Source organism: Buteo buteo, chromosome 5 (genome assembly GCF_964188355.1).
Source record: "Buteo buteo chromosome 5, bButBut1.hap1.1, whole genome shotgun sequence".
NCBI lineage: Eukaryota > Metazoa > Chordata > Aves > Accipitriformes > Accipitridae > Buteo > Buteo buteo.
This window is the reverse complement of record NC_134175.1, coordinates 46,534,915-46,561,676: the sequence shown is the minus strand read 5'-3', so window position 1 is coordinate 46,561,676 and position 26,762 is coordinate 46,534,915. Positions and strand designations below refer to the sequence as shown.

Sequence of the window (26,762 nt, the reverse complement as noted above, 5' to 3'; positions counted from 1 at the left end):
GTCTGAGGAAGAGATTTGTCTGAAGGGCTTGCAATTCCTTCCTACAGTTAAATTCAACAGAGAGCTATCAGACAGTTGATTTCTTTCCCTGGAAGGTTTGTTTATATTTCAGCCTAGAAAGATAAAAAAAGATAACACAGAGGATTTCCTTTTTTTTTTTTTTCTTTTCTTCTTCCTGACTTTTGATTTATTTATCAGAATTGTCTGTATTCAGAACTTGGATGTTTAATTAAATTTGCATAAGAAGGGTGAATTTTCATTGCTTGGTGATCTGTATTAAAGGAGCATTAATAATCTAGTTCAGACTTTAAGATTTTTTTACATTCTGGCAGCCATATGAGAAGTAAAGAAAGAGTCTGCTATCTTTTAGTTGTTCAGCTGAAATCGTGCCAACAAAACACATAAAATATCTTTTAGTTATAAAAGCATAGGCAAATAAGGTCCAGCAAAGAAAGAATCTTCTGGACATGCGCACTTTAAAGTGTATTTGGGAATAGAAAAGAGTAAAATTATTATACAAGAATGAACCAACATGCCTTCCATTAAACACAATGCTAAAATAAAACTAAGAGTGGATAGCTTTTGTAGAATAAGAGCTGTAGGGAGTGCCTGTCTAAAGATTTATACTTGTATGGCTTCCTACCTTCTCTTTTGGGCTTGCAAAATGGCCTTTTTAAGAAGCGATCAGCAAATGTTATTTCCTTTGTGCTTAGAGGACTCAAATAAATGGCTTTATACATATTAGATCCTAGTTTCATCATTTATTTTGTGAGCAAACCTCTTTTTGTCCCTCAGAGCCCTGTTGACTTGGGTGGAAGTCAGTATGTTCATCAGTTTGCTTACACACAGTGAATAGCAATACATAAGCTTGCAATTTCCTCCCTTCTTTATCAGTACATTTTACTTGCAGTTTCCTGGACTATTTAACTATTTTGTGAAAATAAAATAATCTTCCCTAATAGAGATAGGAATGTAAGTTAAATGTCACTTTGATCAGAACCCATGATACATTATACTGAAATAGGTGATAAAAATCCGCCCGTTGGTCTAACTGAATAAACAACAAGGTAACATTTTCAGTCATCTCTTGCTTCCCAGTTATCTGACCATAGAAATGAGTTTATAGTGTAAGAATCTAGGTGATAAACTGCCACGAACTATCTGACAATACAGTGAATGTAAATAAATGTTGATAGGACAGTACTGAAATAAAATTAAATTATGAAAATACTTGCTGATTCAGAACTACTATAGTTGTTTGGGCATTTTTTAGGTTTATTAGCAGAATTGACCAGTAAAATTTATTGTGTAAAATTGTGACAGTTTTCCCAATTTACCCTCAGTTCCAAAATAAATATTACTTTATTCCGGTATAATTCTTCTGTGTTTGAATTTTAGTGCTTTGTCAAATATGCCACATACAGGAATTCTTGAACATATAGACCAGTAAAGGGACTGCAAGTGATTTTGCATTTTTAAAACTGCAGCCTCTTAGAGTGTGGGAGTGCCCCTGTGAGACTTTTGCAAGTTTAAGATGATAAATAGAAGGAACTGAACCCTTCACTTGTTAAAATTGAAGATTAAATGGAAGGATTTAATGGGGTATGGAATAGCTCATTTCCTGTCTAGTAGTACATCAGGGTGTCCTTAGCATGACATGCTCTGTGCCTAATATACCTCTGAGAACAGGCCTTTGGGCTCCTACATAGTAAAACAGGCTGCATGTCAGCAGCTGGAGAAGTCTGATAGGATGTCCTCTCCCACACTCAGTTGCGGTATCTAAAACCTTTTACACCAAAAAGCAACTTTAAATTGGAATTCTGTTTTTTAAATGTGTATGTAAAGCCAGGTTTTAAAGTTTCTCCACTAATTCACTGAGGTGTTTGGGATGGTTTGCGTTCTTAATCCCACTTTGTAAAAAGAAAATCTCTGTAATATTGTGCTATATTCTGGCAGCCTGCTTAATTGTATTTGGCAGTTTGTTTTGGTTCTGGAGCAGCTCACTAGCCATCTAATTAAAATGGGGGGGTACCATGATATGTGTCTTGTCTCTGAAATTGATAGGGATGATGAAAAAGTCTGTGAAGATGACTAATTATTTTTCAATGACCAAAGCTTTTCAGTTCAAATCTTCCCTGGTTTTCATATTCCTAAGGTCATTAAAATGCTTAGAGAATAAACATTTAATATGAGACTAAATGTCACGAGTGTGAATTTCTTCTGGTCTTGTCTTCACGTACCATGTTCCATTTTTTGCGTGTTCAGGAAAGCCAGGCATAGAGAAATTAATATAAGCCTCCTTTTTTCTTTTTTTAATTTTATTTATTATGATAAGGAAAACGTGTTAATCTTTGCATTATTACGCTCCTCTCTTGTGTCATTCCCAATGACGATAGAGGGACTCAGTTGTGCCATTAGTCATTGGCTGGTGTAGGAGGTGCTGGGGCAGGCACCGATCCATGGACAGAGAAGAACAGTCGGTTCCAGAGAAGCAGCCTGCTGTACCACTGTGTGGGGCAGGTCTGCGTGGGATCGTGATCTGTGCCCTCTGGCTTCCAGGTTAGAGCGGCCGTTCCTTGTTCCAGGATCTGTTGAACCAGGGTCAGTCACGGATGGGCTCCAGCTGGGGTAGCAGTCTTAGATTTCTAAATCACAAATGTGTATTTGCAGAGAATTTATTCGAATTCTGTTTATTCTCCTCAAGAACAGCATTGCAGGACTTAACCACCTGTTAGTTGAGGGAGGAACCAGACGAAAATACCACAGAAAGTGGCAAGCAAATATCTTATTTTACCTTCATTCCTTCTGACAGATTTCCTGTTGCATTTGTGTGATTTTTTGCAAAAAAAATAGAACACGGATAAATCGTTACGCTAGAAATTGTTTAAAAAAAAAAATCAGTCTGTCTGTATGTTCTTATTTACCTGAGTTTGAATGTATTTTTTAATAGCTCTTTCTCATAATTATTTTGGGTGTCTTCATTATTGGGTGTCCAACTGACAATTTTGGACTCATTTTTCTGTGTTCCAAATTCAGAACCTTTCAAAGGTGTCTAAAATGAAGGATACTTAAAATAGTCACCTTTGCATTCATGGGTCTCACTGCATTTGTGTTCTAGAGGTTTCAGCAGGACAAAAATGAGTTTGTAATAACCCATTGATGGGGGATGACTAGTCACATCAGTTTCAATAATTAAAATTACATTATACTAATGCAAGTTAAAGGGCAATACAAAATTATTTTCAATATGAATATTTTTTCAGCACTTGATACACTTCTGAAGTATTGCTATATTTCTGTATAAAAGGAAGTCTGTTGAAATACTTCTAGTATAAAAATAGAGTATCTTACAACTGTTAAGCTGTGGGAATGCCATAAAGATCATGCAGATAATTTCTAATTGGGTTATCATTTTCCATAGTTAAAGTTTGCATTTCTAAAAGTTAAGGCAGTGCTTTGAGAATGTGAAATATCATAAAAGGCAGATCATAATACCAAACAGCTTATTCAAATGGATAAGATATTCATGGTGCCTGCTGTCACTCTTTGCAGAATTACTAGATGCTTCCATATGGTGAAATGATTTTCTCTGTGTATAACATCCTGAAGTGTGGAAGTACTTTCATCCCATTTTATATATAGGAATCCTAAAAAAGCGAATGTTTAAGGGTTTTGTCAAAAGTTACTTATTAAGACAGTATGATGTGTGAGACTGTGCCAACTACCCAGACCTAGCTGCCTTTTCAAACAATTATACTCTCTCTTCAGAGTCCAGTTGTTTGGCTATTAAACTTATTCTGGATCCCTAATCTTCAAATGTCTCCTAAGATCCCTGATCTGCTTCTGTTTCCTTATCTATGAAATAGAGAGACTACTGAAATAGTTTGGTTTGACTTATTTTTTGAGGTAGTTGTAAATGTAGTTATATGTCTATAATGACCTCAAAAGATATAACTCTCCACACACATGCTGAATGAAAAAGTTAAAATCCATCAAATAAAATAGATTCTAATTTATTTGGAAAACTTTCTATGGTAAATACAAAATTTTGTAATTCATTGCTGCATCCATTGAGCTGCTTAAAATTTTACTGAAATTCTAGGAAAAAAAGACCTTTGGTCAAAAGTTTGTATTTTGAAGCTCAGATGCAACTCCAGAGAAAATATTATTATCTGGCAGGTCTGTATTTCTTTAGAACTAGAAAATTCATCTGTGTTGTATTGTGAATAGCAGATATTAAGAAAGGGTTCTTACAGTTAATGTGGAAAAGTGAGAATTTAGCCAGTGCTTTTGTGGACTGGTTTTAAATGCTTACAATGGCTGAAATGTGTTTCTTTCCTCTAAGTTTAAAGAACACCAGGAAGAATCCACCTTGAGTGCACTTAAACCACGGATAGTTTTTTTTTTTTCTTTTTTTCCCCCCTTATCTTATTTAAGAACTATATTTAAGGTATGGGCTAGTTGGTGGAATACTTGTAGAAAGAAATATGATATGTGGCAAAGCTAACTAAATCCTCTCTTGATCTAAATCCTCTATGTCAACCAACTTACATGGAGTAGAGGTTATACTGTAGTATGATTCCAGGTATTTAAAGCTGTGTTATGTTTGTCTGCTGGTGTGAGGATTTTGAACCTGAAGTATCAACCGATGAAATACTATTTGTGTGCACCATAAGGCCTGTGGTTTGAATCTTTGTAGCTTGCTGAGAAATAGGTTTTACAATGTTGGACAATTATTTATGTTTCTCAGAAGTACTTTCAAAATGGACTTTGCTTGGTTTTTTTAACAGCAGCATTGGTGATTTGTTTTGATGCTCTTGACGCCTGCTATACCACAACCGTTGAAAATGCAATTCACAATCAAGTGAAGTTTGAAATAATAGCATAAAAAATGGGGGGGGGGCCGAGGTGCTGAATCTGGAGGTTTGGCATTTGGGCTTTTCTGATATATTTCATTTAGTCTAAATTTGGCAAACTTCAAGTTAAGCATCTTTTTAAAATTAAACCACTAGGCTTCTTTTCAGTAATGGAGACAAATAACCTTATCCAGAGTGGGGGATGCAGTTCTTACTGGTTATGTTCTTTTAAATGTGCTTGTGTTCCAAATAAAAGCTAATTAACAATGATTTTTTTTCATATAGACACCAATACCTAGCACAATACGTACCACAACCAACGATATTCATATATTTATTGTTGGTTGTGCTGCAGTTAGCGTGACTCCTTGCATGTAAATTCTATGTTAATATATCTGAGCTGTAGCTTGTGTACAATATCATTCTTTAATTATCTTTTTAAAAGGATCTCTCAACTTTCTAGTGTGACCACAGGACAGGAACTTACCAGAACCTGAGAATAATGGCCATATTTCAGCTCTTCAAAACCTTCAATGACTAGTGAAAATGTTTAGGCTATCTCCAAGCTGTTACAGGTTTGGGGATATGTGTATAAAATATGAGTTCTCTGGATCTCTATGAAGCTTCCAGAAACCCATTTAAGTCAGACAAGCATTTACAAACCTTCACCTCAGTCTTCTGGCTTCTTCTGTTAACTTAGGTAAAACCTGCTTTAAAGCAACTGGCCAAACTCCCAAGAATAAATTCTTTATGCTGTTTAGAACCTGAATACTTCTCTGCTAGCTTTGCCTTCAGTCACTAAAACACAAAAGGTGTATGAAACCTTCCAGGGAGAAATTTTGCCTTTAGAGAGTCTCCTAGGTCATTAAATCTACAAAACTTTCATTTGGATGGAGTTACAACTCTTGGCCACAGGGCTTTAGAAACAGCTGTTGACTGTGTGTGATATCAGTCAGCATTGCTGGTTGGTTGTGGCTTTTGTAGCCAAGGTACCACTCGTTGTCCCTGTCCAGGGCCAAACTGCTTTCTTTGGTTTTGGAAGCTAGTTTCAGGCTTGAAATTACAAAGCCTGTGGATTGTAGGTATGAGCTGTGAAAGCTTCCCTGGTAAATGTGCAGTTACGGTCACTTGCACCGTTCTAGACCATTTCAGTTTTTATATTTGGAGTTGTAACATTAATAATACATAGTTTCATTAAAAGGCAATGTGTTTTAATGTCATTGAACTGAGTTATTTTGGGTGGTTCAAGTGACACCATTTGAAATATAACATATTAAACTATGCACCTGTATATTCAATTGCAGAGACTTTGCACCATGTATCTGGAAGGAAAACTAGTTTGTTTCTTTTAGACCTTCAAGTTTTATTATTCCTGTTCTTAAATGCAAACGTATGCACTTAGTATCCAGATAAAGCTCAACTGGAGCTATAACATATGGGCCCTCTTTTAGTTCCTGCCCCCTGGAAAGACCAAACTAACCAAAAATACCACTCCTCCTCTTCTCTGATTTATTTGCATTCTTTTTTGAGATGATCTTGTTTGAAAACAGAAGGTTGGCACCCGAGAAAGGAAGCACGGGAGTGTGTGAAGCAGTGGGATGCTGGACAGGAGGGGTCCTGCTTTCTCCCAGAACTGGCACTGCAGTGCACGGCTCTGCACAGTGCTTGCACATACTGTAATATTACCCCTGCGTGGACTTTTTGAGCAACCCTGGAAATTGCTGTTAACTCTGCCTTATTGGAGTTCCCTGATTTCTGGTTTTACAAAAAGCTTTTCCTAAACAAATGGTTTCCTGTGTTCATCTCTAGCTATGCTGGAAAGAGTGACATAGAAAATTGACTACTTTCGTATAGCTGGCTGACCATTTTTTAGTGTTATACTCACTGAAGGGTGGCAGTGAAGGCTTGTTGTATATAGAAGATATTTCAGCAGCTGTTAAAAGAGAGCCCAGACATTATTTTTTTCTGAAATCCAGAATGGATTTACCTTTGGTGGGTATGTGTCTCTATCATTCAGTGTTTGCTTGTTTTTTTTATACTGGTATGCTTTTGGGGGCTGCCTACTTTGTATTGTAGAAAAAGCTGTTTCACTCTTTTCTCCACATGGATAATATTTTCATCATTTGATAAGTTATACCTTGATTTTTGTAGTAGGATTGTTTCATAGTTCAGGATTGTGCAGTCCTGCTTGGTTGCCCAGTCTCTTCTGTTCATTTGTGGGAAATGCTAGTGGAGGCATGGGTGCTCTTTTGGTAGTAAATGGGAAGATGAAAGCAAATTAAACAGAAGTGAATCAGGAGACAGAGTAAGCTTTAGGACTGGACTGCTTTGCTGTTCTTTGAGATTGCTACTATTGGTGAGCACCATGGTATAGTGAATGATCAGTGTGGGAAAACTGCATCTGTGCTGCCTGTGTGAAAGCCAATACTGTGAATATTTAACCCATGAAATGGAAGATTTCTATCTTTCACCTTGAGGCACTCATGCAACCACAAGACAAATACAATCAGAAAACATGTAAACAAAGGAAATTAAGGGAGAATTGACATTTAATTCTTTGCAAGAACCACAAACCCCAAGTTTTTTAAAAATTCTGAAATTGAAACATTGAAAAATGAACAATTTAAGATAGAAAATCCTGAAGTCAGAGATGATGGTAATAATAGTAATTTTTTTTTTTTTTTTTTTTTTTTTGCTAACTTGTCAGCAAACTGGAAAGAATTGTTTGGATTAAACTCAAAGGAAAACTTTTGTACAAAGCCCTGAAATTCTACTGTTTCTGTAATAAGAAATGAGGAAAATCTTCAACTGATATACACTGTTGTAGTTCACTGAAGTAAATGAAGTTACAAAAGTTCGCAGATGCTAAAGATTTGACCATTGCAATAGATGAAAACAAACAAACAAATATTAACTGAGTAATAGACGAGGGAAGAAAGATATTCTTGGAAAGCTTTTCCACTACCAATAGCAGAATTTGTTACCAGACTGAATCTGCAAAGATTTTTAGGATACCTTGAGGATTTTTTTGTTATGGAAGAAATAAAGTAAATTATTACTAAATAGTAGATAGAGGCACTCATTTATGTCAAGGATCTTAGTCCCTTAAAAAAATGGAGGAAAAGGTAAAGCTGATTAATAGTTTTGGTGGGATTGCACTTTCTTTTTGAAGGAAAGGAGTAGTAAATCCTAGGTTCCTTAGCACTGTTGCCTTTGTACACATTTAGAAGCAAAAAGTTCCAGCCTTGCCTGTAGTCCAGGGGATAGTAGCGACAGACTGTGGAAGATACAGTTGCTGCTCTGAAGTGTGTAGAATCTGTACAAAAAAACAGAAACTGGAAAAACAAAAAGCTTGAGAAGAGTAGTTTCTTGGCCTAACAGTCATGCCCCAGGCAGTGGCAGAGCTGAGGACCTGTCTGGTTCCTTTAGAGCCCCATTCACTGAGTCATATCCCACAGCTGAGCCTTTCACAAGGACAGAAGTCTCCTAGTATTCTGCTGCAGTTTGTTCTGCACAAAGTCACTATGACACCTTTCAGTCACGTGGAAAAATGAACCCTCTTAGGGACTTCTTTAGAAATTGGTCATAAATTCTAATGAGAACAAGATCCAGGTTTAATATACATTAAACTTATGCTTCCACTTGGTAGATACATACATAACAGTATAATGGTATTGCCCAGAAATAAGGGTCTTTACCATGTTGATGCAACTATAAGCTGGGGAAAATGAGCTGAAGATTTTGTATAGATAGGGTTGGTACAGTTTTGCTAATGACTTTGGGGTGGAAATATGGGTGGAGGAAGATGACGCTGATGGATAGCACTGGATCTGCCCATGTAGATTAGATGTCTGGCAGACTTATGTCTGAGAGATTGGATGTTTAGCAGCCATTTGTAGCTACTGTGCTGATTGCAGAAATCTTGGGCATGTGCATAAAAATCCTTAAATTTTGCTCTACTAGAATTTCAGGGAGGGGAGAAGGTGCCTGGGGAAATGTATGTTTACCTGTTGGTCTGGTCAGTAGCATTTTTTTTACAAGTATTAATGGTATCAGAATCATGTCTGTTCTTTGCCTTCAGTTGTTGTGAGGGATTTTTAGAAAGAATTACTCATTTGGTTTTCTCTGCTTAGAATGGATTTATTTAGAAATATTTATTGTAACACTAGTTTTTGATGTTTTACCAACACTGGGCAATGAGAACAGACGCTATTTCGGCTTCAATTCTGATTCAGCACAACTTCCAGTTCTTCTTGCTTGTGACTCTGTACAACCTGCAAGATACGCATGGTAATATATATAGAAATAAACTCAACACTTTCAGTGCTGTTCAAATTGCCTGCCTGATTTCTGCTAAGTGCAGGTCATGTGCTTTGAAGCCGTGATATTTCATGTGCTGGCATCCAGGTGTGTCTTTCAAAAAGATTAATTTCAAAGCAGACATGATGCAGTGATTGTCCCATCAAGAGGAGCTTCCTAAAAGTAGTTTTCCCCTCTCTGAGTAGGCAAGAGGAGATTTTTATGAGAGATGGAGGAACCATTTGTGTGTACCACCTCTCATTTGTAGCCAGACTCATCCCAAAGATTTCTGTTTGGGAGAACTGGAGGCAGAGTTAATTTCTTGTACTATTTCTTGTCTTCTACATTTGGAAGGTATGAGGGTCCTCTCCCAATGCAAAGAAGGAAATGAGAGGCCCAGGGTCACTGTGGGATCCTCGCTCTCCAGGAACACATTTTAGATGGATTAAACCTGGCAAAAACTGGTGGGAGACTAGATGGCTGAAGGGTTAAATTGGGATGATTTTGTAGGGTTAGGGCCCTAGTCATATGACTTTTCTGAGGCACATGGAAATGAATAAACCCTTTATCTTGCTGAGGGTAGAATGTGTGGGAAAGGGGGTATTTTTCTTTATTTGGAATCAGTTTCAAAGGGTTGAAGGAATTACAGGAAAATCTGACCTATAGGTGGGCAGACTTCACAAATTGTCGCTGTGCAGGTGGAGGCAGCGGTAGATGTGGCTTACTGTGCTGGCTCTATTTTTAGTTTCTAACTGCTTGCAAGTTCCGTTTACAAATGTCAGGAAAATGCATTAGGATTATCTGCTTTATTGTGGAGGTAATAAAATGCTGTCTAATTTAGCCAATAAAATAGCTAAAAGCAGGCTCCCACTGTCACGGCAGCGTAGCTGCTGAATGTATAAGGTGGCTCCACAGGATTTTTAAGCTGCCCGATCTGTTCTTTCCTCATTGCTTGTTTCCCACCATCGTACTGATTCAATATGGAGATTAGGAATCTTTGGGGTTTTTTTACATCAGAGGTTCGTCTGGGAATAACTGAAAATGTGTATTGAGAAGAAGGAAGGTGAGGCTTCAGCAAAAGCTCTATGATCCATTCCTGCAGTGCCATACATTGCTCCTGGAGAACAGCAGTGATATTGGAAGCAGAAGGACCATGGTTATTCCTTTGCCCATGGGTCTCAAGTTCTTGGGTGCTGAGAAGTACTTCCCTAAAAGTCCTTTCAGCTTCGGTGCCTAGAACGGGAGCCAGTCGTTCGTTGTCTTTAGAGTATGTGTTCAGTCTGTGGCAACCTGTATTGGTTGATACCCTGTAAGCCAATACTACAGTTGCTTTCTCTGCCATAGAGCGAGACTTATGGACAAACATCCTGTTTAAGCTGGGCTGACTTACTGGTGATCTTTATGACTGTACTTGTCAGCTAGAAGTATTAATGTGCTTAAGTCAGGGCTGAAGGTGCTTTAATGTTCTTATTTGACTCTGAAAGGATGACAAATGGGTTTTTCCTATTAGAAAACCCATATGTAAATAAATAATATAAAAACATATCTTTCCAGTGATTAAAAGGTCATTACTACTTTTATTATGGCCTTTTACCACTACAAGTTAGTATTTTAAGGTACTAGTCCTTGGAAAATCTTTCCTCCAGTCATATTCACTAGCTAGCAAAAAGGTTTAGGCAGACTTGTGGCACTCTTAGTTAATACTTGTTTTTCATTACTGTTTTAGATAGTTCAGGCTAAACAGATTGTGTGGTAGTGCTGTGGATATTCATTGTGGTAGAATACATAAACATACAGTTCTCTTGCTAAAGACCTTACACTTTAAATACACCAAATATGTCCCCTAAAGCATTCTAAAGGTGTGGCTATCTCTATGCACTTCATCACCTGTAGAATTTATATATTCATTTTAAAGGGAACCATAGACTTAATTTGTTTTAAGTCTGGATTAGATTGGGGGAAAAAGATGGCATTTTAGTAAAAACTGAGGAGCTAATTCCACTACAGAGGCAGGCTAGAAATAGAAGTAGGAGTAAAAGTGTGGCTTTGAACTGTATCATATGAAAGCAGTAATGACGGGAACATTGCAAGCTTATGTGTACCTGTGAATGCCCATGTGGGTTTTTTTGATGCAACTTCTGCAGTTTTTGAAACCGTATGCTGCTAAGGAGTCACACAATGAAAATTTGAGAGGTAATATATTATTATGCAGTGAAGTGTTCAAATTTGCACCTGGATCACTGCAAGCTAGTGTCAGCTTGTCAAGTGTAGCTCTTGCCTGGCAAGTCTGACCAAGAAATATAGCCTCTTTTTTCACCTAGGAGATGAAGTGTGGGAAATCATGATTTAACAATGAAAGGCACATGTAAATCTGTACTGTTTCAATACTCTTCAACTTTGAGAAAATGGGAATCTGGAAATGAACTTGATGACTTTTCTTTCTGTTTTGGCCAACTGTAGTTATAAAGTCCAAATATATGTGATATCCGGCATGCTCGTAGCCATAGCTAGGTCTTAGATCAATAAGAAAAGGGTTATTTTTTCCAAGATTTTAATTTCTTTTTATCCATATAAGTGCCACAGAACTCCAGCTTGCTGTTACTGAAAAGAACAGTCAAACCATAGCAGCTCTGTTCTGCCAAGCTGTTCTAATGAATGCTGAAAATTAGATACTGTGTTTGTCAGCCTAAGATTGACAAAGTTGTTGATGAGTCCTTTTTTTATTTTTAGTGCATGTATTTTTATTTTTACAAAAAAAAATATTTTTCTTAGCAAGTTAGCTGATACCTATTTGTAAGAGTAGTAAAATTAATTCTTTTAGGCTTTATTCCAAGCCCTCTTAATATTGGAACTAGAGTGCAGTGCATTTTGTTCAGGGAGCACAGGTTCGGTTAGTCCTGTTCTCACTCGACAGGCTACAAAACAAAGCAAGAAGCCTAGAGCTGCTCAGTGCTCGAGAGCTTGACATAGTTTCAGTGTTGCTGTTAGCCTGTCAGAGTTGTGCTTTGATGAAGTCCCATCTCCAGGTGATGGCCTCTTCTGTTGCTGCCTGCTTCTTCCCTGGTATTCCTCTGGGCTACTTGAAAGGTATTTTTCCTTGCACAGTACCTCTTAGAATTGGGAACTGTGAGATGATAGAATTAGGATGCATGGAGTAAAATTATAAAAATTACAGGTTTTTTTTCTAGATGTTAGCCCATTTTTAAAGTCTCTTATTTTTTAGAGGCAGTATGCAGTCAAAATTTTGCCTGCTAATGCTTTTTCCATTGGAAATCACTGATCTGATGGAATTTGAAGCATTTCTTGGGGCTCTGTGAATTACCCTTAGGCTTTTTGTCAAAAAGATGGCAGTGAATAAGTCTGGATGGTCCTACATAGTGTGCTGTCAGCCACTTCAGGTGGACTTCTGTGCCTCGCTGGAGCAAGGACCACTTTGAGACAAAGTTTTCTGAGTTTGAAATTGTGGTTGCAACATATTTTTACTCAAAACTGCATTTGAAATGCAACATGTTTCATAAACAGACTGTTTCTGAATGCTATGCCAAGGTCTGCCATGTTACAGTTTTGAAGAAAGAAAAGCATCTCTCGAGTGACCTAACCATTTTCTGCAGCACAAGGCCTTTCTTGTAGACCTTTTTTTAAGTGTCGGTCAGGTCATTTTAGTGGGAACTGGTTGAAACTAAGCCCGTGTGTTGAAACTAGTTTTGTAGCTCTCAGACAAGAGAAGAAAGGATACAAAAAAGATTTAAAGTGATTCTAAATAATATTTTCTTTCCTTTAGCTGTCTCCGTAATGAGATACAGTGCATCATCATTTGGATTTGCTGTAAGTAGAGATATATTTCAATATTCCCTACCACTTTTTTTCACAGGCTTTTTCTGAATGTGAAATACTGTATTTTTTCTTACTGTAAATTAATGGCAAGGTGTGCAAAGTCAATGATGGATTAGAAAAAGTACTGTTGAAGTCATACCTTGGAAAGGACTTTCCAAATCCTAAAGATACTTTCATTATACTTTTTCAGTTTGACTGCTAAGTCTTATATTGGAGTTAATATCAATACTTATCTCATCATTGATAGATATTATCCACCAGATATGGTTTTCTTCTACAATATCTCTCAGCTTAATCAGTTCTGTTGTTGAACTTGAGCCAAATTCTGAAGTACCCTTCTGAACTTTGCGTGACCTTTTTGCTATTGAAGTCTATGGTGAAACTCCTATTGACTTTGGGATGACAGCTTTCCTCTCTAGCAGTTGCCATGACTTTCCTAATTAGTGGCAGAGCAAAAAATTCCTAACGACAAGCAAAATGACTCATTTACAATAATTTGTCTTTTGCTTTCAAATTTGAAGGTTAGATTGACTCCGTAGAAAGTTTAACTTAAGGATGAAAGTTCTTACAGTGGGACAAGCCTGGTTTTTGGTGTTACCTGACATCATGTCTTCATTAACTGGAAATACAAACACAACAATTTTGCTGATGATACAGAATAATATGACTCTGGATACAATGGGATTTTGAAAAAAAGTTAATATTTGCTTGGTTTGAGACAAAACCTTCTACTGCAGAAAATAGTGACTTTGCAGGAAAAAGAAATGCTTGACAGGCATTTTCAAACTTTTTTTTTTTTAAGAGTCTTTGCATAAGAATCGTATTAGTGCCACAGTGGCAGATTGTGGGTTTTTCTTTTTTTTTTTTTTTTTTCCTTAACTTCTCTGCAGGTGATGGATTACAGATAAAAAGTTTTTAATCCCTTGAGTGACTTCCTGAGCTCTGAAGTGTATCATTGTGCGATAATACATGGCAAAAATGTGAAGATCAATTTAATAAAAGTAAATCCTGCTTTCATTAAAATGATTTATTTGAAGCTGCTTTGTGCCTGTGCAGCAGGATAGTAAATGCAGTACTGTTAGTACAGGGCACATTTAATGGCCCACAAAACAATTGACTCTGTATCTCTTTCAGTTTGATGCTACCCTGGATGTTTTGTCATCAGCAATAGTTTTGTGGCGTTACAGCAACGCAGCTGCTGTGCATTCTGCACACAGGGAGTACATGTAAGTACACTTAATTACTTTTGGCTTTAGTAGAGGCCTATAGAGCTTTTGCTGTCAAGCTGTGATGCTACAGATTCCAGAGCTTTGACAAAAAACATTTTGTCATGTCAGCAAGTATTCTTTCCTTCTGCCAACTTACTCATACTGTTTGGTCCCAAACATGCAGCTTTTACTTAGGCAAACCTCCCTGTGATTGTGATTTTCAGTTTCATTTTAGCCAAGATAGTAATTGTTAGGGCTTTGTGATTTTTTTTTTTTTTTTCCCTTGAAACATCTGTATCAAATGAACTGTGTTTGCAATCTGTAATGGATTTGTAAATCTTTTATTTTGCATCTTACTCCATTATTCTTACTAGAGTATGTTTTTAAAATTGATGCTTGTATTATATTTGTGCTTCCCTTAAGAAGACTGGAATATGAACCCCTTCTCTTTGAATGTAAATCACTTCAACTGCTAGTGATGTTATTAGAAGTTGAGATTACAGAACATCTGACAAGATTGAGCCTGCATTAGTGATATGTAGTAGGGTGATACAGTTTATTATAACTGCTGTGCAAAGAGAGAGAGACCCACACACCCTTTTTATTACAGAACTATCGCACTTTGGTAAGAGTATATCAATACTTGCATGTCATCTTTATGGAAAAAAGTATATGCTTGCAAAGTAAGTATGTTTAATGTTTGCTATATAGATCCTATGGAAAAAAGTTCTTTAATTTTCAGTGCAGTATTGATCACAGTGGAAAAATATTCTGCTTCATTGTGCATTGTGCAGCATTTCTATTGGCAATGCATGTGGTAGCTGAGAAGATCAGGTGGAGATTGGCTCAAGAATTGTTCCAGCTAGTGTATAAAGAAGACTTTAATCTCCTGCTCAAATTTTGGGTACATCTAGGTGGAGAATTGCAGTACATTTATCTGCTTTGGTTTTGTTCTGTGCTGCCATTGCTAGCAGTATCCCTCCCATCTGGCTTGTTTGAAGATAGTTCAACTATGCCCTGGAATGGACTATAATTTTACAATAAAGGGGTATAAGGTAGTTTTTGTTCTGAAACACGTCTAGTGAAGTCCTTTCTACAAGAAGGGAAGCCTGATGAAACTGAGCTTTTACATAACTGGTAGGATGAAGTAAAAAAAAAAAAAAAAAAGCCCCACACAGGAGACTGTAACTTGTCTTCGTAGTCCTTTCCTAAAATCTAAGAAGACAGTAAGCAGTATTAACTCAGGCTCATGCAACAGCTTACCAGCACTGAGTTCCTTTCTGGCAGGGCTCCATACATAACAGTTTGGAATAAAAGGCCATAGAAGATTGATGTGGCATTGATTCATAAAAATAAATCCAGAAATATGTGATTAAAATTAGTCTTCCTGCACAAATTTGGAGATCTTAACAGACATTTCCTGAGTATCTTGCTTTTGTGGGCGTCTACAGAGATTCCTGTCAACATTCAATTAACATATTTTTGAAATCTCCTTCTGTTGAGCTTTTTCAAGTGAACCTTGTAAAATACTTTTATAGAGAAAATAAATCCCAATACAAAAGAAGAAACAACATATCCCTATGGCTAAGCCCATAAAGTGAACAAGCCAAGTAGCAAACATATCTTCCTGCTTTTTATGCTCATTTTTAATTTGCTTTCATATAATCCCTCTGCTTTTCATAAGGCTAAATTGAGTCAATGAATTACTTGCCATGCCCTGTAGTTGAAGACAGCTAAGGTTACATGATGAGATTAGTACTGAGTGAAAGAATGTTACCATATGCTGGGAATATGAATCACTGTAGAGGCAGTCTGGTTATCCCTCCATTTCTAGAATTGACAGGAGAATCATCATAGTACTGACAAGTGAAGAGATGGTTGTGTCTCTTAAGGCAATTCTTACTGTGTCAGATTTTTGGGGGAGGCACATTTCTAATTTCCTGTTGTGTTTAATCAATCTCTTACTTGAAAGATTGCATGCAATTATTTTTCCTCTGCACTGGGAAAATGTTTCATGACTCCTCCTGGCTGCTTGCGTACCTTGTAAATAATCTTAGTATCATATGTGCCTATAACTACATGTGGTCTGTCACAGTCCTTGTCTTCTGTGTGCCAGTGCCTCAGTGGGGAAATCTGCTCTCAGACTCCTGGAGAGTTTGGTGCAAATTCATCTAGGTGCTTAGGTCAGGCTGTGCGTTATTCCTGTCCCTGTGTGCCTAGCCATATTTTACCTTAGCAGAGGAGCCTGTGCAAAACTCTGGGTTTCTGCAAAAGCATTACTATCGTTTACCAGAGTGACTTCAGGGTAGTTCTTTATTCATAGCCTTGTCTTTTATGGATTTAAATATTACATTTGTCAGTGTATCCTAACATATCTGAAAATGAATTGAGCTCCTTGACAAAAGTCAAATGGAATTGCCAATTAATTATGTATTGCAAATTTATAAAATTTCCTGTTTCATAAACTTGACAGCAAGAGGTTGATCCAAAATCTGTTGGAATCAGTGGAAAGCCTTTCGTGGAAGGGCAACGTTAGATCCAGTCCTAACTGTTGGATGTCGTTGAGAGAGAACGTAAAGATAGAATGAAAAACAAAACCCCAGAAAAAGGCACAGAGAATACGGCTTGACTCGTGATGTGCTATGAATTAAATACTTAGAATAAAATGCTAAGATGTAAGAGAACTGTGTAATCTTACTTAAGATGTAGCCATATGGAAGTTAGAGTTGCAACATTTCATGGGCTGGTATTCAGAATGAACACTACAAAACTGCTTGCTGTGCCAAGTTCTGCTAAGCTGAACCAATGCATTTCCATTTGACTTCAGGGAAATTGTAGTGCTGAAACTATAATGAAAATTTGTCCTGCTGAGTTTAACTCAGTTTAATGGGTTTCATTTTTACTAGATCGTTTGATTTCTGTAATTTTCTGGGGCAAGGTGAGAAGGTGCTTTTTCAGTGTATATGTGACCAAAGTTATTCAATGTACATCTTTGTTGATTCTTATGGTGGTTCACATGTAGTAACTGAAAAATATATTTTAACTTAACTCTGCAATTTACCCTTCTTGAAAAGTCTTTGATATTGATGGCCTGAGAAGCTAAAGCTGGCAGGCTTTTCAAGTCTTTTATTGATGAGAATTTTTCTTAAGTCATTGTGAAAAAGATATAGCTGGATATGTTCAAGGTATGTCTTAAATTATGATGAAATTTTTATGCTTTATTTTTAAATATACCAAATGGCTTTGAAAATATAATGAATATTCACCAAGATCAGGTATAAACCACTGTAAGATTGTAGGCCATATGAGACACTGCTTGATTCTGCCTAGCTGGCTCATTAATGAAAGAGTATGTAGGAGTGGGATGAATATTTGATGTGTTTGTTACTGGTACTTTTTTGGACGGTTTTGCACTTCACCATCTTTCTGTTTTGGCAGTCAAATAGAAGAGGGTAAAACCAGGCTACTACATTTTTGTGTATTTTAGAAGAGTGGTTGAAAGAATTGTAGGTCTTGAGGCAATGCAAGAGGTGGGAAGGAGCACAGTTATCTGGGAGGAGAGTCAGAGTAGTTCATGAGTTCTTGATTTGCTCAGTATGATCTGCTGGGTTGCAAGTGAACATGCAGGAAACTTAGAGGTGCTGAACAAATCATCAACAAATCAATGATCAAGAAATCCAGGAAAGAGAAGAGGGCTGAAATAACCTGAGAAATAATTCTGAATCTCAACAAAAGATGAAAATTTATGACCAAAATAAAATTTTTGCAATTCTCTATTTTTCTTTGTAAGAGGAGAAACTAAGACGGAGTATACTCTGATGTAGCTGATAAACCAGAGACTGTAAAACTATAGTAGACCCACTACCTGTGCACTTTGGGCCAGGTACAGCTTATTACATCATGGTAAGAGTTTTATGCAGTGCTATGCCATAGAACGGCTGGTGTTGGCAGGCACTTCGGGCAGTCATCAGTCCAACCCCCTTGCTCAAAGCAGGGTTTATTGGAGCAGGTCGTCAGGTTAAAGGTCTGAATCCAATCTTCTGTTTTGTGATTTGAACATTGAATGATCACTGAGCCATTCAAGATGCACAAAGAAATCCGAATGGTCCCCCTTCCTGCTCTCCATAACCAGTGTACAAGTATTCTTGAATATTCTGCCCTTTAGTAAATCTGTAGCAACATAACAGCTTATTGAGCTGCTGAGGCAAATATAAATTCTGTTGAAGGAAGAAATTTATTGAAATTGATGTGGTAACAGTGGTTTTTCATGTGCATAAATAAACCCAGTAAGTAGCCGTAGGAGTAATTTCTTAATAGAAGACTGAAGCATTAGGGACCTGGAAAAACGTCTCATGAGAGGTTGAACAAGTGACTAGCTATACAGCCAAAGGGCAGCTCTTTGATCTGTTAAATTTAGGAATGAAGGACTTGGATCGGAGTGCTGGAACTGTGTGTGAGGAGAAAGTGAGAAATACCACTAAAAAAGGAAAGATGGAGAAAACAGAATAACAAACTTCAGGCACACAGCCTTGTGAAAAAGCTGTAAAAGATGGAGCTTTTATGTCTAGTTGGTTGGAAAGATCTCAAAACTGTCAACAAAGGAAACAACTCTTGTTTGATTCTGCCTGCTCAGGAAAAAAGGACTTTGCTCATGGTAAGTTAATAGAGTGAGTTGGCAGCCTGCTCAGGTCAAATGGAGTAGTGCTGCTACTTAGGCTATAAAGCAGTATCCCTATTGTTACATTACAGAGCTACAATCTTGCATTTCCGTACATTGCAGTGCAGCATTGAGTATTTGCTTATGCCGGTAGGATCCATAGCTCCTAGGATTTTTTTGGCTACTGGATTTTGTTTGAGCTTGTATGTTCAGTATTGCAAAAACTAACTCTGTACAGCATATTTAACATAGTGATTCTTGACAGTTGCAGCTGGTGTTTATTATATATTATTTTGTTGATGGTACCAAGTTAAATTCTGTGTTTCCCAAGAACCAATCTGTCAACATCTTTCTTAACCCAGTGCCAGAGTAAATAGGAAACCTTACTCATAATGAGCACTCTGGATTATGCCAAGAGCAGAAAGCTCACATTTCTTTCAATGTTAAGTGGGTTTTTTTGGGTGCGGGTTTTTTTGTTTTTTTTTTTTTTTTTTGGATTGCGTATGTCAGACTCCAGCTATTCTTTCCTTTATTACTGTAATAAGAAAATTAAATTGTATCAAGGGCAAATAATTTTTAATGAACTTGTGGCAGTCTGTGTTGCCATGACATAATACATAATGAATGCAGATATGTCTTTTTTTTTTTTTCCCCTTATATTGGTGAAGCTGTTGTCCAAAACATTGGCAGTAATATTAAAATAACAAGAATAAGGTGGATTCTACTGTGTGGCAGACAAAGGTGCAGATATCTGTCATACCTCCACCTGCTGCTGTGAAAGCTTTTTGCTAGGAGAAAATAGTCATTCCTATCTTAGGTGGGGCACGGTATGGTTCTGGAGTGCTCTTTCTTTGTGGGTAAGATGACACGTTAACTGGCACTGTAGGTGGCTTCAGTTATCTCTGCTCATGTATTTATTTTGCATATCTTTTCTCACCTTATGCTATGTTTAAAAACAATGGATCAAGAATTGGGAAGGTCTTGCAGTCTTTGCAGCTTTGCAATTAGACTTTATCTAAAAACTTTGCTATGTGTCTGTAGTTTAACTTTCATCTCCATACGTTATACCTCAGCTGTGGCAGCTGGATTTGATGCCGTTAGAATGCTGAACCCATTGGCCAAGTGAAAAATGCCTGCCCTGAGGATTTGATTCTTAATAGATCCTTAAATTATGGGGAGAATGAGCTGGTATTCTCATCTATTTTGACATCTAGAAAAGCACAACTGTAAGAGCTTAATCCAAGAATTTCTAGCTTGGTTTGAGCTAAAAGCAATCTCTAAGAGAGATATTTGACGACTACTCAGGGACGGGGTAAATAGGAAACCTGACTCATAATTAGAATGCTGGATGCAACAATTAGAAAATCTCTTATATCCTTCACTACCCTATCACTATGTTTAATTAAGCTCAATGATAAAGATGTACATTTTTATTTCTAATCTCTGTGTGTATATATAGCTTCAGTTTACACGTGGTCAGCATTGTTATGCCTTTTTTTTCTTTCTGATGAAGGAAGAACCTGGTGGTGGTTCACCAGGGTTTTCAGTTGTCAGACAACTCTAGGAATCCACTATGTGGATATCTGTATATATGGGTTATCGATTACATATGTCATGAAGAGAGGAAGGAAGGAAGAAAGGAAGTAAGGATATTCTGACCCTTTCCTAGGACTTCATGCACTAGGGGTGAAACTTACAGCTGTGTAACTGCATGACATGGGAATTAGGATATTTAAAAACATTTTATGAAGCATCTTAATGATATCAACAGCCTTTTTATAATACCCAATGACTACAACATTACCAGTATACCAATCCCTTTCCTTGGCTGCTTGATAGCCTCCTGGGTACGTACTCTCTGTCAGTTATCTTTTCACAGAGTATGCCTTGCGTTCAGTTTTTCATTGTAAGTAGCCTCTTCAGGTAAATGGGGCAGTGCAGCAAGTAGGCATATTAGTGTTTGAAATAGTGCCATGTATTGTATTTAAATTTTCATGTGTGGATTGGCTCTGCTGCACTGGTTAGCCCAACTAAATGAGCACTGTCTATTTAGGTAGTGTTGAATGAAAATAATCCTCTCAATTCAGACCCAACATATCAGTCACATTGAAAAAACTGTGGATAATTTTATCTATGCCATACATACGAAAGAGACTTGAAGCACAGATGGCAAAATCCACACCTACCCACAGTTCAGGGCAAACCTCTGTGGCTGGAGGAAAAACTCTTTTGTGATGAGTGAGTGGAATAGCTAAGTGATCTGGAAAAATGTCAAATGCGCGGAGATAGCCTACAAACTACAAATAGCTAAGAACCTACCACTGCAGCTCTTGTTTAGTTCTCAGCTACCATGAGTTGGTCCTCACGAAGCACATGCATGTCCCTCCTACCCAGTGGAGCACAGTGCAGAGTTTGCAAAATAAGTGTTCACCTGTGCTTGGATATCTACTTTATAGGTGGAGAAATATAGTTTCTTTTTAACCACACTGAAAATTTCTAAACCATTCTTTCTTCTGAAATATTTAGCTGAAATACTACATCCAGCTACAGTGCTAGATAACAAGTTGTAGAGGTGCTTCATCAGGCTGACTTATTAAACTGCATCATTTCTCCTTATATCCATTATCCCATATTCAGGCAAAAGTGAAGCAATCATAAACTTTGCTCTTATCCAGGCAGAAATGCATGTATGCATACATTTATGCATGCACACACACAAAATCCTCACACATAGAATTTATATTAAATATGAAATAGCGAATGTATATATTTATACATTCTAAAATCTGTTTCTAAAAGCATGGCATCTGTAGACTTGGCAATGATTTTACTGGAGCTAGATCCAAAATCTATTTAATTTATGAAAGCCTTTCCTTTTACTTTGCTAGTAGTTGATTAGGCAGTATTTGTGTATATTGGCTAGTATTTACACATAGATATATATAAAAAAATCAGGGACATGGTGGCGTTCTGTACTGGAATTTGATAGTCATCATAAAACTGAATATTACAGAAATTCTCAAAAGGCTTTAATGTCCAGCTTCAGGGGAATGTCAGAATGTCCAATCACCTGCTACAAGGCTAGGAGGGGTGATCAGCTCTTCATAAGCCAGGAGGGTGGTTATAAGGCAGGTGTATCATAAGTGTAACTGTACAGTCTGTGCAGACCGGGAAGTAGAAAATAGGTCGTAAGAGTTTTCAAAATCTCTGAGTTGTAGAAATGTCTGTTAGCTTTTATTGGCAGATATTTAATACCTGGAGAATCAAATTCTTTATGGAACTGTTGCCTCAGTTCAGCTGCATGATTTTAAAGGATGTAAATAACCTGTTCTGCAGTGACTAGTTGAACTCCTGAGGATAATAAAAGTTTTAGAAGGCCTGTAACATTTTCAACATGAAATGGATCCTTAGCATAGCTAATCTGAATCTCAGCTATAAACAGCATTTCCCCTCTCTGTTGTTTAAGAAGAGGTCAGACCATGTGATAACACAGTGTATTTGTTTAATGTAATAATTGAGAAATTGGCTTTCAATGATGATTTGGACTATTACTTGAATTCTCTTTATTTTGTGATCTGGTTTGGTTTTATTTTTTATGGTGGAAAGAAAGAGTAGCTGTAACGATGCTGGTCTGGATTCTGGCAGTTGGAGGTGTATTATGGAACATGTGCGATGAACAGCGAGCCCACTGGATTCCTTTTAAAGTGCATCTGAAAGTGACTCTATTCCCTCTTCACCCAGCAACAGGCAGGTGTAAATACTCTGAACAGCTGTGATTCTGTACAGTTCGGTGTCCAAGCCCTCCTCAGTATCTAAACCTGATAATTGATAAGCTACACTGCAAACACAAACAAGCAGTGTAACTGTCCAATTGGACACAAAGAAGCTTAAGATTAGCAGTAGAGCATGACAAAGAAGCAGGAATCTCAGGACTTAGGCTGATATTACATCATTTGCCTGTGTATTACAGTAATATGCCACAGTGGCTGGTAATTGTTATTTTTCGAGTAAGCCCTTTAATGGGTTTATGAGGCAGATTTTACAGTCTTCACAGTTCTGGATGTCACCCTAATGAAAAATGTGGCTAGAATTCTCTCGGCAATATTGCAGAATGGGTAGTAAGGAACAACTGTTATTGAACAGCTGCATTTTAATTTTAATGCCTCTTTTTAAAATAATAGGCAGCAGACCTGTACTTGCGGCATAGAATGCAGTAGACTGAACAGGCCCTTTCCTGCTATAGAGATATGCTACTCAGCCATAGAGATTTTGCTATCATCTGCCTCTGCTGTGTCTGGGGTGTGTGCAGGGGTGGCTATTTCTGTGCAGGCAGATATTGCTAGCATGGCTGCTTAGGCCTCCCCCGTGCTTGTTTACATACTCTTCCTTGGTGGCAGGAATGGTCCTTGCTTGATTCCTCCTATTCCTCACTTGTGTGACAGCAGATTAGGGTGTGTAGATAGCAAACAGAGGCTGCTGTGGAAGAGAAGGTAGCTGTGAGGAGAAGAAAAGCTGCGGGTTTCAGAAGGACATGGATTGCAGCTGAGATCAAGGGAAGAGAAAGCAAAGAGAGACCCACGCTAGCAACATCCCCTGCTGTCCCTTGGCACCACAAATGACTGCAAACCAGAACAAACACTTTCAGCCCCTTCTTTCCAAAACATCCTCTGATGTTTTCCCTTTCCATATTCTTTGTCCACTGACTTAGTTCTGAGTCCACTTCCATTTTCTCTACAATGCTCCACTTCATCCCCATCAGTCAGAACCCAGTGGTTTGCCACCAGAAAATCATTTGTTGGTGACCAAAAATTGAGCTTTTTCCTCCCAAGTTCTCACCCTTTGAGTATCAGCATTCAATTTTGCCTGTGCTTGAGAAATCTTGGGCTGGGTGTGACTGGAATTTTATACTTGGCTACTGTAATCAGACTATAAGAGCTGCCATAATACAAATATTAAATGAAAGTAGGCCTGGCTTTGTTTAAACAGGCTGACTGCCTCTCATCCAGAAGAAATGTGCAGATTATTGCAAGCTCTGAGTTACTCATGAAGGAGCATTCACAGAATGTAATTTGTATTTGGTTACAGGAAGAAATGAATGAAAACAAGAGTACCAGCAAAGTGAGGAGATACAAAAGGGTTCCTGTCATGTCCTGCAACAGGACATGTTGCAGGACAATCAGGGGATCAGGCCCAGCCAGCATGGGTTTATGAAAGGCAGGTCCTGCTTGACCAATCTGATCTCCTTCTATGACCAGGTGACCCACGTAGTGGATGAGGGAAAGGCTGTGGATGTTGTCTACCTGGACTTCAGTAAGGCCTTTGACACTGTCTCTCATGGCATACCCCTTGAGAAGTGGTGTTCCCCAGGGCTCAGGTTTGGGACCAGTTCTCTTTGATATCTTTATCAATGATCTGGACGAGGGGATCGAGTGTACCCTCAGTAAGTTTGTGGATGACACCAAGTTGGGTGGGAGTGTTGATCTGCTCAAGGGTAGGAAGGCTCTACAGAGAGATCTGGACAGGCTGGATTGAGGCCATTTGTATGAGGTTCAACAAGGCCAAGTGCCAGGTCCTGCACTTGGGTCACAACAACCCCATGCAGCGCTACAGGCTTGGGGAAGAGTGGCTGGAAAGCTGCCCGGCAGAAAAAGACCTGAGGGGGCTGTTTGACAGCTGGCTGAATATGAGCCGGCAGTGTACCCAGGTGGCCAAGAAGGCCAACGGCATCCTGGCCTGTATCAGAGATAATGTGGCCAGCAGGAGCAGGGAAGGGATTGTTCCCCTGTACTCAGCACTGGTGAGGCCGCACCTCGAGTCCTGTGTTCAGTCTTGGGCCCCTCACTACAGGAAAGACATGGAGGTGCTGGAGCGTGTCCAGAGAAGGGCAGCAAAGCTGGTGAAGGGTCTGGAGCACAAGTCTTAGGAGGAGCGGCTGAGGGACCTGGGGCTGTTTAGTCTGGAGAAGAGGAGGCTGAGGGGAGACCTTATCGCTCTCTACAGCTACCTGAAAGGAGTTTGTAGTGAAGTGGGTACTGGTCTCTTCTATTGTGTAACTAGTGATAGGACGAGAGAAAGTCGCCTCAAGTTGAGGCAAGGGAGATTTAGATTGGATATTAGGAAAAACTTCTTCATTGAAAGGGTTATCAAGCATTGGAACAGGCTACCCAGAGAAGTGGTGGTGTCACCATCCCTGGAAGTGTTCAAAAAACGCGTAGACTTGGCACTTCTGGACGTGGATTAGTGGGCATGGTGGTGTTGGGTTGATGGTTGGACTCGATGATCTTAAAGGTCTTTTCCAACCTGAACGATTCTATGATTCTATGTGGTTAGGCACTGAAAACAATTGAGAAAAATGTATAGAAAGATAGAGAATTAGAGAGTGAATGAAAACTGTATGCTCAAAAGTATTTTCCTAACTCTTGGGCAATTGCCTTGCCTGTTGTGCCATATGACTTCCCCTGAATGATTCCATACATGATATTCACTCTGTCACCCACTAATACTAAAATCCTTTCAAATCATAGGGAAACAGTAGTTAGCACATTTATAATTTTTATTAAATTAATTACTTTTTAATTTTTTTTTTCTTAAACTCCAGATTTTTCATTAGTGGGTTTATTCAGAGATTAAATCCTGTGTCCATCATAAAACTGATTTTCTCAGCTTTGCTGAAAAAGCTCAGATTACTCCTGGGCTTAGATCTCATATTGCTCTTACTGGCCTGCAGCTCATTTTAATGCAAAGTTACAGTTTCTTGCAAAGTATAGTTTTAACACTACCTTTTCACTCCAGCGGTGAAAACAGCCAGTAGAGATTTTAACATTTCCTTTTCTGTGGGCTATGAGGAGCCATTAGAGCTGAAAGATCTTGACAGAGCCTGCAGAGATAAAGATTTCATGAATAAAAATTCACAGGATCATAGGATAATTCAGGTTGGAAGGGTCCTCTGGAGGTCTCTAGCCCAGACTCTTGCTCAAAGCAGTCAGCTGTGAGATCAGAATAGGTTACTCAGAACTTTATCCATTTAGGCCTTGAAAACTTCCAAGGATGGAGACTCCACAACCTCTGTGGGCAAAATGGTTCACTATTCCCATGATAGAAAACTCATTTCTTTTAGAAAAATACGTCATGGTAAGATTCTTAACAATCAAGAAAATACAGAATTAAAATAAACTAATATAAACGGGCTCTTGGAAGGTAACAGGATTGTCTGTAGGAATTAGGAGTATTATCTTTTATTTATAGTATCATAGCTGCCAGAGAATTGGATGAGGAACTGAAGCTTGTTTTGATGGCAGCTTCCAAATGTAAGAATATAGTTTCTACCTCAAGAATATTAACACAAATGCTAGTGGTTTATAATGACTTTTCTCACAGTTCTTTTTGTCATGTTTACTTCTGTAGCTCTGCTGAAATTATTAAAATGTTTTCCATGAATAAGGTAAGTGATGTTTTCAATGAATAAGATAAGTAATCTTGATACAAGAAATAGATTTTTTTTACAGTAAGAACAATCAATTACTGGAGCAACTTCCCCAGGGATGTGGTAGAGTTCTCATCATGGGAGGTGTTCAAGATGCAATTGGACAGGGTGCTACATAATCTCATCTAGGTTCCCCTTCCCATGAAATGTTGGACCAGATGATTTTTTGAGGTCCCTTCCAACCTGGGCTGTTCTATGGTTCTGTGAGGTTCTTTACACTGGTAAAAGTAACAAAAACCCAAATAACCCATGTAATCAGAAAAGATGAAGTAATCTGGGATACAGCAATGAATAAAAAAGGTGGGAGAATAAAGCAGTATTTGACAAGAACGTTAGGTTTTTAATACTGCATTTTAGTTGTATCATATGTTAACAAAACTGGGAAGTAATTAGACTGCTACTGACAATCTTGTTTTATTCCACAT

At 38.1% G+C, this 26,762-nt stretch overlaps 1 protein-coding gene across 1 annotated transcript in view; it reads left to right on the top strand.

The window, feature by feature from the left end:
- TMEM163 (transmembrane protein 163) overlaps positions 1–26,762 on the top strand; it is a 102,921-nt gene that overhangs the window by 49,218 nt on the left and 26,941 nt on the right. The window contains exons 3-4 of the mRNA XM_075029378.1: positions 12,937–12,980; positions 14,124–14,215. Of these exons, the coding sequence (XP_074885479.1) occupies positions 12,937–12,980; positions 14,124–14,215 (136 nt within the window). The remainder of the gene's footprint in view (positions 1–12,936; positions 12,981–14,123; positions 14,216–26,762) is intronic.